Source organism: Aspergillus sydowii, assembly GCF_001890705.1.
Source record: "Aspergillus sydowii CBS 593.65 unplaced genomic scaffold ASPSYscaffold_11, whole genome shotgun sequence".
NCBI classification, from domain to species: domain Eukaryota; kingdom Fungi; phylum Ascomycota; class Eurotiomycetes; order Eurotiales; family Aspergillaceae; genus Aspergillus; species Aspergillus sydowii.
In genome coordinates this window covers 1050832-1065480 of record NW_024467869.1, presented here as the reverse complement: position 1 = coordinate 1065480, position 14649 = coordinate 1050832, and the positions used below count along the sequence as shown (strand labels likewise).

General features: G+C 48.2%; 5 protein-coding genes across 5 annotated transcripts; 3 read left to right on the top strand and 2 right to left on the bottom strand.

Annotated features, from left to right (window-relative positions):
• Window positions 1-6: 6 nt before the first annotated feature.
• Window positions 7-1150, bottom strand: ASPSYDRAFT_49019 (uncharacterized protein). The gene is made up of 2 exons (XM_040847750.1): window positions 504-1150; window positions 7-445 (listed from the first exon to the last, which is right to left on the bottom strand). Exons 1-2 carry the CDS (start codon window positions 1028-1030, stop codon window positions 382-384), a joined length of 591 nt encoding a protein of 196 aa, XP_040699589.1. The 5' UTR covers window positions 1031-1150; the 3' UTR covers window positions 7-381.
• An 857-nt stretch (window positions 1151-2007) lies between these two features.
• On the top strand, window positions 2008-4013 carry ASPSYDRAFT_158552 (FGGY-family carbohydrate kinase; the record flags this gene model as incomplete). The annotated part of the gene is made up of 3 exons (XM_040842735.1): window positions 2008-2223; window positions 2297-2854; window positions 2955-4013. 3 exons carry the CDS (start codon window positions 2008-2010, stop codon window positions 4011-4013), a joined length of 1833 nt encoding a protein of 610 aa, XP_040699588.1.
• Window positions 4014-4506: 493 nt separating this feature from the next.
• Window positions 4507-8040, bottom strand: ASPSYDRAFT_92903 (calcium/hydrogen antiporter; the record flags this gene model as incomplete). The annotated part of the gene is made up of 5 exons (XM_040852748.1): window positions 4507-4771; window positions 4873-5036; window positions 5106-6020; window positions 6079-7952; window positions 8016-8040. The coding sequence occupies 5 exons, from the start codon at window positions 8038-8040 to the stop codon at window positions 4507-4509; spliced, it is 3243 nt and encodes a 1080-aa protein (XP_040699587.1).
• A 1073-nt stretch (window positions 8041-9113) lies between these two features.
• ASPSYDRAFT_49015 (proteasome regulatory particle base subunit RPT6) lies at window positions 9114-10656 on the top strand. Its single transcript, XM_040847749.1, has 3 exons — window positions 9114-9503; window positions 9581-10256; window positions 10335-10656. Exons 1-3 carry the CDS (start codon window positions 9269-9271, stop codon window positions 10591-10593), a joined length of 1170 nt encoding a protein of 389 aa, XP_040699586.1. The 5' UTR covers window positions 9114-9268; the 3' UTR covers window positions 10594-10656.
• A 2035-nt stretch (window positions 10657-12691) lies between these two features.
• Window positions 12692-14552, top strand: ASPSYDRAFT_158439 (uncharacterized protein; the record flags this gene model as incomplete). Its single annotated transcript, XM_040842730.1, has 3 exons — window positions 12692-14299; window positions 14356-14448; window positions 14502-14552. The coding sequence occupies 3 exons, from the start codon at window positions 12692-12694 to the stop codon at window positions 14550-14552; spliced, it is 1752 nt and encodes a 583-aa protein (XP_040699585.1).
• Between the last annotated feature and the right edge of the window lie 97 nt (window positions 14553-14649).

Genomic DNA, 14649 nt, shown 5'->3' with positions numbered 1-14649 from the left:
TTTAATGGCTGGACTTTGAGCCCTCGTAACGTAAGCCATATTGGTAGAATCGGAAATGCTGGTGGAAAAAATCTCAATTGCGCTACAATGGGTATGAGATGTGCAAAGGCTGAGGTTCGAAGCATGTATCTCACGGATTTGGTGATCTGCGAACCACGCCTCTTCTACCGCGTCTGCCATTATCTCAGCAAATCCCAACCGCAGAGGGTTCAAATGCGCCGAACCATCTGAGGAGTAATCGGGTCGCGACATAACTTTTCCAGGACAATGCTGCCACTGAGATGTAATGATCTCCAGTCCAGATACAACTCCCGATATAATTGTATATATCCGAAAATAATGGAAGATCATTCCAGCATTAAAGAGTAGCTGACTGAATTTTCATTGCTGTTCCCCGCCCCCGGACATGGCTAAGAATGTAACTATGAGGAGCACCCACCAATACCTGATTTGAGGGATATATGTAAGACCAGCTGGAGGTGAAGTATGGAAAAGGCACTCACTTTTGGAACAAGGTCTTTTCGGGTTCTTCCTGAGGTTTCTTACCGTCTGGGCCAACAACGATGGGTCGGTTGAGGTGCGGACGGGGACCAGATTCATCCGTCACCAGTTCAAGTAGGAGACTATCGGGTGAAGAAATAGATGCAGCTGCAGAGTTCAAAGAGACATGATAGATCTCGTTTGACGGACTAATATGTAGGCGGAGGCGTGGTTTTTGTGCATCATCCCCCCCAAGCAAGGATGCAGCCGCGGTTGTGCCGACCCAGTGCTTCTGACTTGTGGGCGTCGTAACGTAGAAACCTACGCGGACTGGGTTCTGTGATAGATCGGCAGGAGGGAAATAGTTGATTAGGTCCGACTTTAGCGATGCGGGATCGTAGGAGATATGCGCAAGTATCGAGGGTTCGTTGCTGGCGACAGGCCAATACAGGATTTCCAACTGAGGAGAATAGGAGGACAGAGAGGAAGAGGAGACGGAAATGAGGGATAGAAAGATGATGAAAATCTTGGAGTCTTGAAACAAGTGCATCGTGAGGAGACGCGTGCAGATTCAGACTCGCGGTTGGGTGAATATGAGTCTGGACATGGAGTCAATGGAGTCTTTGGACGACGACCGCCAAGACGGGACATGAGCATACCTTCTCCTGTACTATCGTGGTGCCGGGTAAGTAGTTACGTACTTGCCTTGCCGGGAAAGGCGTATCCTTTCGTTCAGCTTCAACAATAACGTGTCTCGACAGACGACAACAGCCACTCAGTAGATTTAGAATTAAAATTTGGGCTTATTACCTGACATTGGGCACCTTCGCTTACTGAATACCCTGGTCTGTAGGGAGGATTGTCGTGAAGCTCCAGGTAGCAAACTGATCTAGCATTTATATAACCAAGTAGACTTTAGGATTTATTTTTCAGAATCATACTCAGATTTATTTCTACGAGAATTATTACTTCATTATTTTGCTTTTACTATCTCTGACTTAATATTCCACGAAAACTTACGGAGTAGTAAAGATAATTATAATATATCGATTATCTACGATAACCAATCTATTATTTAATGTATGTAGGAATACAAGGCATGAAGATCAAGTTCGAACACTAGTAACGTTCAGAAGGTGACTCCATCTGGCCAAACAATCAGTACAAACACTTGGCTATGAACACTCGCTTCTTTTGGCTGTTCCGCGAATAAGCCTTTCTAGTGGTTCTTTGTATGCCCGCGGTAAATAGAGAATCTCGACAGGCTTGCTTCGTCCATCTGTCTATTTGGAACAGTACCTTACTGCATAAACACAGCTGCCCCTCCTCCCGATGGTTTCTCGAATGTCTTCGCCTTGTTTTATCTCCCATCTATACTCGAGCCTTTGAATTACTTTTTTCTATCGTTGGGCCTTTATAAGCTCCATGAATTCCCTGCTTAACTTGCCACTAATTACATTACGTGTTTAGGCAAGCTTTCTAGGAGGTTAAATCGAATCAGCTACAAGCTCAGCTTATTATTTGACCATGGCTTCTGTCGCCGTTCCCTTTCACCAACCCATCCACAAAGCACCCAGGCAAGCCTCAAGAGATATGGACGATATCCTCCTTCACATCGATCATTTTATCGGAATCGATGTCGGGACAGGTAGCGCCCGCGCTTGTATTATAGACGCGAAGGGAAACATTGTCGGATTGGCCTCTGAAAATATTGGCCTCTGGCGGCCCCAGAACGGTTACTATGTGTGTAATTTGAACTAACCCCAACAAGGCTACCGCGGCTCTGATGAAGGCATACTAATGGAATCCAATTTAGGAGCAATCGACAAGTGATATCTGGCGCTGCATCTGTGTTGCAGTTCAGTGCGCTATCAGCCAGCATAACATTGACCCTGAAACAGTGCGCGGAATCGGGTTCGACGCGACCTGTTCCTTGGCCGTCTTTTCTCATGAAACCGACGAACCAGTTTCTGTGACGGGGCCTAATTTCGACAGTGACCGTAACGTCATCCTTTGGCTTGATCATAGGCCTATTACAGAAACTGAAAAAATTAACGCGACCAACCACAACCTACTGCGATATGTTGGTGGGAAGATGTCCATTGAAATGGAGATCCCGAAGGTCATGTGGTTGAAAAATAACATGCCTAAGGAGCTCTTCGAGGACTGCAAATTTTACGATCTGGCTGATGCCTTGACGCACATCGCCACTGGTAATGAAAAGCGAAGCTACAGTAGCGTGGGTTTCAAACAGGAGTATGTCCCTGTTGGTGTGGATGGCACCGTGAAAGGTTGGCAAGAAGACTTTTTGACCCAGATCGGTCTGTACGACTTGGTAGAGGATAATTTCAAGCGTATGGGTGGTGTCGACGGGGTAATGAGCCCTTTATATCTAAAATGTTCCTCCGCCGTACCCTCATTTTCTCACAGCTTCGGTATTTCTCTTGGACAACGGAAACTAACTATTGTTTTAGAATGGAAACTATCTTAGTGCGGGCGAGCTCGTTGGTACCTTGTGCGACAAAGCGGCTTCAGAATTGGGATTACCTGCTGGAATAGCCATCGGTGGCGGCGTTATCGACGCCTATGCTGGTTGGGTTGGCACTGTTGGCGCCAAAGTTGAGCTCGAGTCTCAACAACTGACCTCGGACGTTGCGAAAAATGACAAAACACAAGCATTCTCGCGCCTAGCGGCTGTTGCTGGAACCTCAACGTGCCATCTCGCCATGTCGTCCAAGCCTGTTTTTGCCCCGGGAGTTTGGGGTCCGTACCGTGACACCATCATTCCCGGATATTGGATGGCCGAGGGTGGACAGTCTGCTACTGGAGAGCTGCTTAAACATGTAATTGAGACGCACCCGGCGTTTAACCAAGCCATCTCAGTTGCGGAATCCTACGACGCTGACATTTATGAATATCTCAATGAGCATCTAAGGGAGATGAGGAATGAACGAAATGCACCGAGCATCTCTTACCTCGCACGCCATTTCTTCTTCTACGGTGATCTATGGGGAAACCGCTCCCCAATTGCCGATTCTAGAATGGTAGGCTCAGTTATTGGCCTCTCTGGTGACCGATCAGTGGAAGGCCTCGCCATATACTACTACGCCACTCTAGAATTCATCGCGTTGCAGACGAGGCAGATTGTCGAGACGATGAATAAATCGGGCCACAGCGTCACTTCTATCTTCATGTCAGGGTCTCAATGTCAAAATGATATCCTTGTAAAACTTATTGCATCGGCGTGCAGTATGCCTGTTTTAATTCCACGGTATAGCCATGCTGCTGTCTGCCATGGTGCAGCAATGCTCGGAGCCAAGGCGGCCAGTGCGGATCCCGAAGGCAGAACAGAGGATCTATGGAATATCATGGATCGGATGAGCAAACCAGGACGAAAGGTCATGCCGACTGAAGACGCGAACGAAAAGACCCTACTCGAGGTTAAATATAGGGTCTTCCTCGAGCAGTGCCACAAGCAACAAGCATATCGGGCCCTTGTCGATAAAGCCGTAGGTTCGTGGGGAACTGTTTAAAATTGAGCGCACGGCAACGCATTTCCGTTCAGTTGCCCTAAGTATCAAGCGATTTGGGGGGGGGTGAATACTGGTTTTACTCATGCCTATGGATGTGGTTTCAAAATAAAATTTCTCGAGATGCTATTTATACAAAGCCCTTTCCATATGGATCATAGCCGCTTTATTTGTGTTTGGAGTGAATAAGCAAAATGAATAAAAGCTTTATCCTCGATTAACTAGTACGCTCGGAGAAACATTGAATAACCATACTAAGCCTAAGGGGCATATTAAATATAACGTACACTGGACCTGCACAATCTTATGAAGCAACACCTGTTAACAATTCTGCTGCATCTAAGTACTACCCAAAATATCAATTATAACGGACACATAATACATTCGCTTAACGCCTTCTGCTCAAATAATGCTCGGACAGAAAACGTCTCCAGAAAGAGAAATATCAAGGTTAAATAATCGGAGCCTTAGAAGAGACCCGCAAGTGAGTGCGCCGTTAATAAGCAACGCCACGTTTCGGTCTGCCGATGGTATAGAATTTCTCGGACCTGTCCAAACCAAGAGCCAAGGTATTGAAGCGATCAACACCCATGGTGTCCATGTTGCTATAACCAGAGAGAAAGAACCCGATTACGACAACAAGGTAAGTGAGGACGAGGATTGAGCCCTTGAAATAATTGCTTTTGCCTTCGCCGTAAACGTAAGAAAGAAGAAAGACGCAGAGGATGACTGTGATCATGTCCCACTGTGCGAAGATGAGGCTATCATAGGTATTACATTAGCCAATTTCCAGCCTCATTTGCAAGTTCATCGCGAGGCCTCTAGTCACACGAAACCAAAGAAATGTACCAGGTAGACTTACTTGAAGGAATGTGTAATCAAATGTTCCGGGTCAAGGAAACGGCCATACGTGGCGCTGAACAAGACGAGAGCGGGTATTTGCAAGAGACAAACCTGCAGAGCATAGGCGGACCCAATCTCCATGGAAAGAGCAATATTTCCATTCATGGCGAATGAAATAGCATTCTATAAGCATCATGCATGGGTAAGCGAGCCAATCCTAGGTGTCTTGGTTTCGTCAGGTGGGCTACATACCAGAAATTCGGTGGTGTTGGGAACCAGGGCGAATAGTGTGATCCCTAAAAATTTCTCGTCGATGTCTACACTCTCCAGGACCACATCAACAGTGTTGACAAGGATCTCTGCAATGACAGCATAAAACACAGTGGCTACGAGCAGAATGACCGAACTTTTCGTCCTGCTCCAATTTGGGGCGTCATGTCCGCCGCTGACAGGATTTTGCTCAAGCCCAACATCATCATGATCTTCCAGGATTGTCTTGACTTGTTTCGAGGGCGCGATTTTACCTGCTGCCCGAGTTAATCCCCGAGGGCCAGATAATTTGCGAGCGCGAGCAAGATCTCGAGCGGCAACAGTAGCAGCTGTGGCCGCAACTTCAGTTACCTTACGAACAAGATTCTCGTCCTGCTTCTGGGATAATCCCGTGTACTCCGCGAAGGCTGGTTTGCTATCGCCTCGTGGTACAAGGTAAGGCATCGTATTGCCACCGTGCGAAGGACCGGATTCTGGAGGATTTCCAACATATTCGCCGGCATTTTCAGTCAGCCCAACGTCTTTTAGAGATTGCCCAAGGATCCTTTTATATAGTTGCGAATCACGGACCGAATTTTTTGGGCCGGTGTTTCCGCTAGCAGCTACTAAATTAGAAGTTGAAGAGAATTGGTGTCTTGGATCGTCGATGTTTTGCTCTTGGACTTTCTTTTCTTCCGTCTCTGTAGCCCAAATCAGCGCAGCGTGTGTCCTTAGGGTAAACCATAGCCCTATAACATAGGACAAAAATAAGAATATGGCAGCTATCCATGAGTACGGTTGAACAGCTTTCTGAAAAAAGCCATCGTTGATAGCTGGGACTTGAGAGAAGTAGCAACGACGGCAGTCACTGCTACCGGGTTCTATATCGCTATCACACGCGTGACAGTTGAGTTCATGCTAGACACTAAATGTTAGGAAAATGTAGTATTAAATAACCATTGCGTGATAAACTTACGCTACCATACACCTGGTAGAACAGCGTTGGACCGAAGGCCGCGATCACTGCGAATAATAACATCGTTGAGGTGACTCCAGCCGACTTGACGTTGAAGCGTTGAGTTTTGCGTTTGATAGCACCGAAGCACATGGACAACCCGGGTAAGAACAGGATACCAGCAAAAATACTACCAATGATACTCCCTTCGACAAGTCGTCCTTTACCCTCAGTCAAAGCAACACAATAAAGATAAACCTCAACCACGGTAGAGAAGAATGCGTTCACAGCTGCACCCATGCCCATTGATGACTGCGCAGATATAGACGCAACAGCTTGGCCAATGAAGTAGGCCAAAGGGATAACGGAGAGCAAAGCAAGCGTGAATATTAAACCCGGGTGGGTGACCCAAATTTTGAGCCCCAACGCCCCATACAAAAAGAAATAATCAAAAACGACAAATGCGACAACCGCGAGGAGGTTGATGAGGAAAACATTCGTGCCACCAACCGTGTACTTCCAATACCTTAAACCAGCTGCGCGATAGGTACACAGGAGGATGGATGTCGAAGATCCCGGGCTTATTCGTGTGAATGTTGTATCAGAATGGTAAGACAAAGCTAGAGGGTGCCTGCGAAGATGGTCGAATAATATGAGAGTCACGCGGCCCATTGGGATCCAAAAGACGAACAGCCAGCAAACGAGCGAAACAAAGAGCATCAATGGTCCTACAAGGAAGTAAAAGAAGATGAAGAACACAACACGACCGAGCGTCCACTCTCCACGGCCAAACAATCGCCGTTTGGGGCGGAGAGAGCTGTCCTCTGAGCGGCCCCTTGGTGTGCGGCCCAAAAGACTGTCTTGTTCACCGGCTGAGTCGACACTGTTCCTTCTTCTTCCCACAAGTGATCGATTGCGTCGGGGACCAAAGAACAAACCACCATGCTCAAGGTCGCCATTCTGCCACTGCTCATATTCACTAATGCTGCGGCCCTCCCCCTCATCCTCCTCCGCGTAGTGTTCATCCGTATCGAGACGGACGAAGGACCCGAAAGGGTAAAACAAATACCAGGAAAGACCAGCAAAGGCTTTCCCATATTCCATGGCGCTGGAGAAATATGAGAACATAAAACAGGCAACAGCACCCATCAGCGCAGCTATGGCGAGCCACCAGCCAAAGAATAGCGTCCACAAGAGATTCATAAAGAATAGAAGGGTGCCAACCCGGCCTCCGGGTGACGAATGGATATCACCTTCTGCGGTCTTTTCTACTGAGCGACTCTTCTTGTATAAAGCCGGCTTCCATAGCCTGATTCCGAATGGATGAGTTTCATTTATGGCCTGCTGGCGATCCTTCAACGTGAAGCTCTCCGCGTCACTCGCTTCATCATCCTCCTCCTCCTCATCGTCATCGCCATTACTTCCTTTACTAATATTGTCGTCCTCTTCGGAGACTTGGGAAGAGGGTTCTTTCCCAATTGCACCCAAGCTTGGTTCCGGGAGACCGGAACTATTATCGTCACCGTCTCCACGGTCATCATCATTACTTGAAGACGTAAATGGGTTAGCTCGAGTATTGAGCCTTCGTCTTAGAGTGGAGCTCTGTTTCCGCAGTGGCCGAATCCTAGGCGAAGACTGGGGGTTGGACGCCTGTTGAAGGGCAATATCTTCCTCAATCTCGTGGACGTCGTCGTCGGTAGAGAACTCCTGGCCTCTATGAGGCACGTGGCGTTTAGATGACATACGACGCGTCACAGGCGGTTTCCTTAATCTGTCTGGATCAGGTTGCAGAGGTCCGATGGAAGGGGAAGCAGGAGGGACGCGACTCGAGCTTTCGGGCTGCGTTTCGGTGGGTTGAAATTCAACGACGGGTCTTCCAGAAGGATCCAAGGTGCCTGCAAATGACATCTTATAAGCAAAAACTCCCTCGAAATGAGGTACCAAAGACGAGTACATACCGTAGCTCCTGTTTTGAGTGGTCATTTTGGACTGACGCACCGTTCCTGATGACATACTATCTTCCCCGGATGCACTTGAAGTAAGATGTGAGGAAGGATGGGACGGAGGGGGATGAAAGAAGGCTCGCTCATCGACTTGTCTATCAGACATAATTTTTCTGACTCGCTCATGAGCTGGACGCAAGTGGTAAACAGCGGTGGCTGGGAAGCTAAACACAGAAACAGGTGGGAAAAGCGGAAAGGAGGGAAAAGACAAAGTGACCTGCACTTTATTTATGAATGGATATAGCTGAGCTCGCAAACCACATTATTGTGTGGAGACTGAAAACGGGATGGCGACACAACTTGAAGGGAGGCTTGCTGAGTTCAAGTTTTGTACGTAGACATAAGCACCAAGAATGACAATAAGGCGTCATTCCCCGCAGTAGGGAGTCATCTGAAAGGATGGAAGAGAACAGGCCCCGCGTACAAAAACGGTCACAGGTAAAATGGAAGTCAAGTGGATGATGATAAGTTTGAAAATGACGGGATACCAAGATATCCTACCTAGGTTAGAGAATTTAACCCCCCCGTCGCAGTTTGGTCCAACCAGCTGCTCAGGCACCAGGACTACAGCACTCAAACCTCCTATTCAAGCTACCGTGTCCGATAAGCACCCATTAAAGGTTTCTTCCATTTTTTAGATAGGGCAAGTTTGAATTTGAATATACACCGTATGAAGTAAAGTCGTACTCCGTAGTTATACGTAGCTTTACTCCGAGAAGCAGAAACATGAACGCCGATCACTTATGGTCAGTTGGGGCTGTCCAGTAGCAGCAGCGGCTATGGTACAATAGACACTTGACGCGCCTGTTATACAAAGAATCTTCCGTTTGAATAGCTCCCTAATAGCAAATCACTGATTAGACAATCCAGATGCAATCCAAAGAGAAACTTTTGCCAAACAACCTTTGGGAGATGGTCCCACGTGACGATTATAGCTCTAGTTAAAGCGGCGATGATGACAATGGCGAAGAGACACCGCCCGAAGCTGTACCTCTGGGTGACCTCCAGCTCTTGCTCATCAAGGCTCTCGATTTCGTCGGCCTTTCTATGGTGTTTCCTGAAGCAGTTTTTTTCTTTTTCTTTTTCTTTTCTTTTCTTCTATCCAGCAAATTAAATTACTTTCTCTCCTTTGTGGCTCGCAGTGTTTGAGATATTCCACTGGGCTGTGGAAGGCATCTTGACGCTTATCCGAAAGAGCTCCATCCATCATGGCGCTCGACAACTACTACCGCAATAAGATTGAGAGCATGAAGCTCGAGATAATTCAAGGGCAGGCCGTACTACGAAGACTTGAAGCACAACGTAATGACTATAATTCGAGAGTTCGCCTACTGCGGGAAGAGCTCGGCCTCCTTCAACAGCCCGGCTCTTATGTCGGAGAAGTGGTGAAAGTCATGAGCACAAAGAAGGTTCTGGTGAAAGTACACCCAGAAGGAAAATATGGTGAATCCGCTCTCTTGATACATTGCTTTGTCGCTACGATGGTTTGGAACGTTGTTGCTGACGAGCTCTTTCCCTAGTTGTCGATATTGCGGATGGCGTCGACATCGGCAAACTGACCGTCGGCAAGCGTGTCGCCTTGCTTTCCGATTCTTACAAACTTGAGAAGATGCTCCCCTCGTCCGTGGATCCGTTGGTTTCGCTCATGATGGTTGAGAAGGTTCCTGACAGCACATATGACATGATTGGCGGTCTTGATCAACAGATTAAGGAAATCAAGGAAGTTATTGAACTTGGCTTGAAACACCCCGAGCTATTTGAGTCTCTGGGAATTGCACAACCTAAGGGAGTTCTTCTTTATGGGCCGCCGGGAACCGGGAAAACACTCCTCGCTCGAGCTGTCGCCCACCATACTGACTGCAGGTTCATCCGTGTTAGCGGATCGGAACTCGTGCAGAAGTATATTGGTGAAGGCAGCCGCATGGTTCGTGAGCTATTCGTTATGGCTCGAGAGCACGCGCCGAGTATCATTTTCATGGACGAAATCGATAGCATTGGTTCCAGCCGTATCGACTCCGCGGGCTCAGGTGACTCCGAGGTCCAACGCACCATGCTTGAACTTCTCAACCAGTTGGATGGCTTCGAACCGACCAAAAACATCAAAATCATCATGGCTACTAATCGACTTGATATTTTGGATCCAGCGTTGCTGCGTCCTGGAAGAATCGATAGAAAGATCGAGTTCCCACCACCCTCGTAAGGGCATCCTTTCCTTTCTGATTGCTGTACTTGTGGCGTGTGTCGATTTGGTCACTGACTTTGGATTTGTAATAGCGTCGAAGCTCGTGCAGATATCCTACGTATTCACTCTCGGTCAATGAATCTGACGCGTGGGATTAATCTCACGAAAATTGCAGAAAAAATGAACGGATGTTCCGGAGCCGAATTGAAGGGTGTATGTACCGAGGCGGGTATGTATGCACTGCGAGAGCGGAGAGTCCATGTCACCCAAGAGGACTTTGACCTGGCCACAGCCAAGATTCTTAACAAACATGATGACAAGGAGGTAGCGGTCTCTAAGTTGTTCAAGTAGATTCTAAAGAAAAAAGGAAGGCAAGCAATTTACGACTTCTAACAATACCACTACCTACCTCCCTTCTATTGCTCCCTTACTTTAGCAGCCGCACATACGGGGTACAATCACTGATCCACAGGCGGCTGCTCGTAGGATGCCGACAGCCTTCAGTGATTATAGAGAGGCGTCGCTGGTTACACGCCAACGAAACCCCCAAAGGCGAAGTTTGGTTTGGATTTTTCTTCTGTAGATACGGACAACAAGTAGTCCAAGCGACAGGGGTGGAAGACTGCCAAGTGCCGAGTCATCGCCAGTAAATGAAAGCGAGGTGATGCCCACCTGGTAAGTATAAAGGCGGACAGAGGTACTTGGCACTATGGGACCGACAGCGGATGAGCATTTTGTTGCAGGATTGAGAAAGTCAAGTAACTTAATTATCTTGTTGAGAAGGCTACTTTTTAAGCAAGATATATCAGTACGTGAAATTGGTTGAGAGCAGTATGCTACTCGTAGATACCTTCACTCGCCCAGCCTCCAGGTCATTTTTGGTCTTTGCTGAGAATCTTTTGCAGTCGCTTGTCGAGCGCGAGTACAAATCAGGTACACCTTGGTGAAAGCCAGAAAGGTAGCATATGTTAGGAGTTGATCTCCCTCAGCTTACAAGACACTTGCCTTGGCAAAATAACAATGTGCGGCACGGTTTGGACGAACTTAATCTGCAAGGGGAAGCCGCCATCGCTGAGCGGGTTATCTCTGCATTTTCTCTTTCCACACTTCTCTGCTCTGGTATGGCTCATCTGGTATGGCTCATCTGCTAGAGTACGCATAGCCCCTTGAAGCTCAAGCTGAGGGTTGCGCCGAATTATATTGTGTTATCCTTATTATGACGTTGGCATCCCTGAAACATAAGTTCGAGTCGACTCCGATGGCTTTTTCTTTTCTGCCCCCCCTTTTTTTTTTTCTTTTTTTCTTTTGGCAAATTTCAACATTTCAGAGTCAAGAAAACCAATTGGTCCAAATGATCTCCAGTTGACGCGGTGTGGGCAGAGTTGCAGGACCGCGTGACCACTGACCAGCGATCCTTCTGTGGTTGACTTCTAGTCGCTTTTTATATTCAGGGCCTCGGCTTGGGTGGGGGCGAGCCCAGATCGGATGACTCCTGGGTGACCCACCTGGCGGAACTGTTAACGTGACTTTTTCGAGTCTTCTCTCTTCTCTCCCAGAGTCGACTCTCGCCTCTTTGGTCAATGTGGATGATTCCCCATTCCGGTGCACTGCAAGGAGGCACGAACCCTGTCGTGCTCTTTTGAGGGAGTATGTACGGTGTAGATACTATGCAAATATGATGGCAAGCCACTAATCATACTACCAGGAGAGACTCGTGGTTCCCGAGTGGTGAGAATCCCGCACTACAGAGGAAGATGATCACCAACGTGTAACTGCACTGTCCCAATACTCCAGGCGGAGAAATAATAGTATGATTAATACCCCCTTCTAAAACCCGACTTGTCGTCCGGTGAAGCTTTTCGGCAGGCCTTGTTCTATAAGGTTCATCCATCCCCGACTCCCCAGTTTTGCTCTTCATCTCGGGCCCCTCTTATCGAACTGGATACTCCGTACCTCTTCCCCGGGAATCGCTTCCACCACATAATTCTTTGCCTGTTTGACTGCCGGATCACGCTAACTCTCCGGTTCCCCAATTATACATCTACTTTGTATAGTTAAATCAGTGTCCACAGTGATACACAGTACAGACAACGGGTCACACTCCTCCGTGCTCCACTCTATACTTGCTCCTTTGGCTTCGCTTTTTTGGGCCTGGCGTCCACATTGTGTCTCTTGACTCTCTTCCCCTCTCGCCAACCAGGCTAACCAACCTGACCTTCTGTTTCTTGTTCGATAACCCCCATCAAGCCACTCCTTTTGGCACTCTCCCCACATCGCTTCCGCCCTTCTGCCAACGTCCGTTGTTAATTGCTGTTTCCATTGCCGGGTCCTACCAGGTCTTGCTTTGGAATTGAAGCCTTCATTTGGACCGTTCCCACTCCCTATTCTCCTTCAGCTCCCCGATCCTTCATATTACTATTCCGTACGTACTACATTTGTCCGGTGTAGTATGTCCGAAGCAGAGTTATGGACCAGCCTCGTCACTACTATCGATCCTGATAACACAAAGAACATGTCAGCTGTTCTCCAGTCTACTATCAAACTCCTTGAGACAGAACTGGTCAAAGCCAGAGCTGCTCTCCAGGAAATTCAACCCAACTCTACGCCGATGATCGTCCATGACGAAGAATTGGCTGTTGGAGCCATAGCTGCGTATCGTCAGAACCTCATCGGCCGTGCTCCCGATTTCTTCTACGGCACCCGTCGCCTGACACCTAAGGAACTGAGACTCGTCCCTGTCGTCCACGAAGTCGAGCTTACCGACGACGAGGAAAATGTCAAGGAGCAGTGCGAAACCATAGTAGCCGATGCTACTTTGAAGGCAACATCGCTTAACGATGTTTTGGAGAATAGCTTGATCCTCGATCACTTGGTGCCTTACCTCTCCCTGGGCTCTCTTCTGGCTTTGTCGGCCACCTCGCGCTTCATGCACTCTCTGATCCAAGAGACACCGTACATCTTTCGTCACCTTGACTTATCCAATTGTCGTGGCGCGCAATTAGTCGATCAATCGCCAATCGACCCTGGAGGCCAGTTGTGGCGGACGGAGCGGATGGACGAGTCTTTATCCGAAGATGAATTCTATTCAGGCCCTCTAAGAGGCATCTTTGCCAATCTGAACCGAAGGTCCATCTTGCACGGTGTACGGACCTTAGTCTTGGATGGCTTGTCGGTTCCAGCAGACCTGGTCTCGGACATAATTTTGTCGGATAGTTTCAATCTAAGCCTACTTTCAATAAGGGGGTGTCGACACTTGAATGAGCGGAAACTCATGCAAGTCCTTAACTATGCAGTGCGACCTACGCGGCCCGTCGGAACACCCCGCGTGAAGGGCATTTACTACTTTACTCCCATGGATCGCCCTCAGAACGCAGTCCGAAGCAGATACCGAGACTGGTGGAGCTCACAGTGCGTTGGCCAGCTCGCTTCAGCGGGTATGACGCGTACCGGTTACCAAGGAGAAGACCTGCGCCAGAATGCTTGGTATTGCCCGTCAGGTAAACTGCTTGGGCACCACATTGAGGAAGGCTGGGCGCAGACCCTTCAGAGGTGTGATGGAATCATTGCCTTTGACGCTACTATGTGTCGCGGACCTCGACACGACATTGGCCTCTACGCCACGGAATCCCACAATGCTGACGAGCCACGGCCAGAAACACGGCTTCTCGGACCAGCTATTGCAACGGTTGCTCTAGGTCCCAGAGGATGCGATGGTTGTCACACGTCTGAAGAAGGTCCAGCCATCTGGGGCCAATCTCCAAGCGAACACTTTCCCCTCCTCACACCACCACCACTCCATTCGTCTTCTTTAGCTGCAGCGAGGCGCCCGGCACTATTCTCGGGTGAACATCCCGTTTTGATATCCCGTTGTGCGGATTGCCTCACCAATCGGTGGTGCCATCGTTGTAACAAGTGGTTCTGCAGCAACTGTCTTCCCAACCCAGAGCATGTGAGAAACAGCCTGACACTTCATCAAACAGCTGTGAGAGGGCCACGTAGTGAAATTGAAAGTCTTCGACTTGGTGTAACTAAAGACTGCTGGGAGTGTGGACCAACAGTAAGTTCAATGCAAATGCTAATTATTCCGTGAGCTTCGGTTGATAACCCGTAAAGTGCGCTGCATGCAAATGGGAGTGCCAACGAAGCTGCCAAGTATGTCAAGGAGACTACTGTATTGATCACAACGAAGGCTGCTCTTCGACTATGGTATGAACGCTCGTCTACGCTCCTGGTGGCCATGTATGACTGATCTTTTGCAGTGTGATTGGTGCAACACTAGCACTCGGAATCGAGTACGTGAACTATATTAGGTGTTGACTCTATAAACGTTCACATTTAAATATATTTTGGTCAAACTGGTGCTAGTGAGAATATAGGTAGGAGAGGGAGACCTGTCCTCTTTTGTGA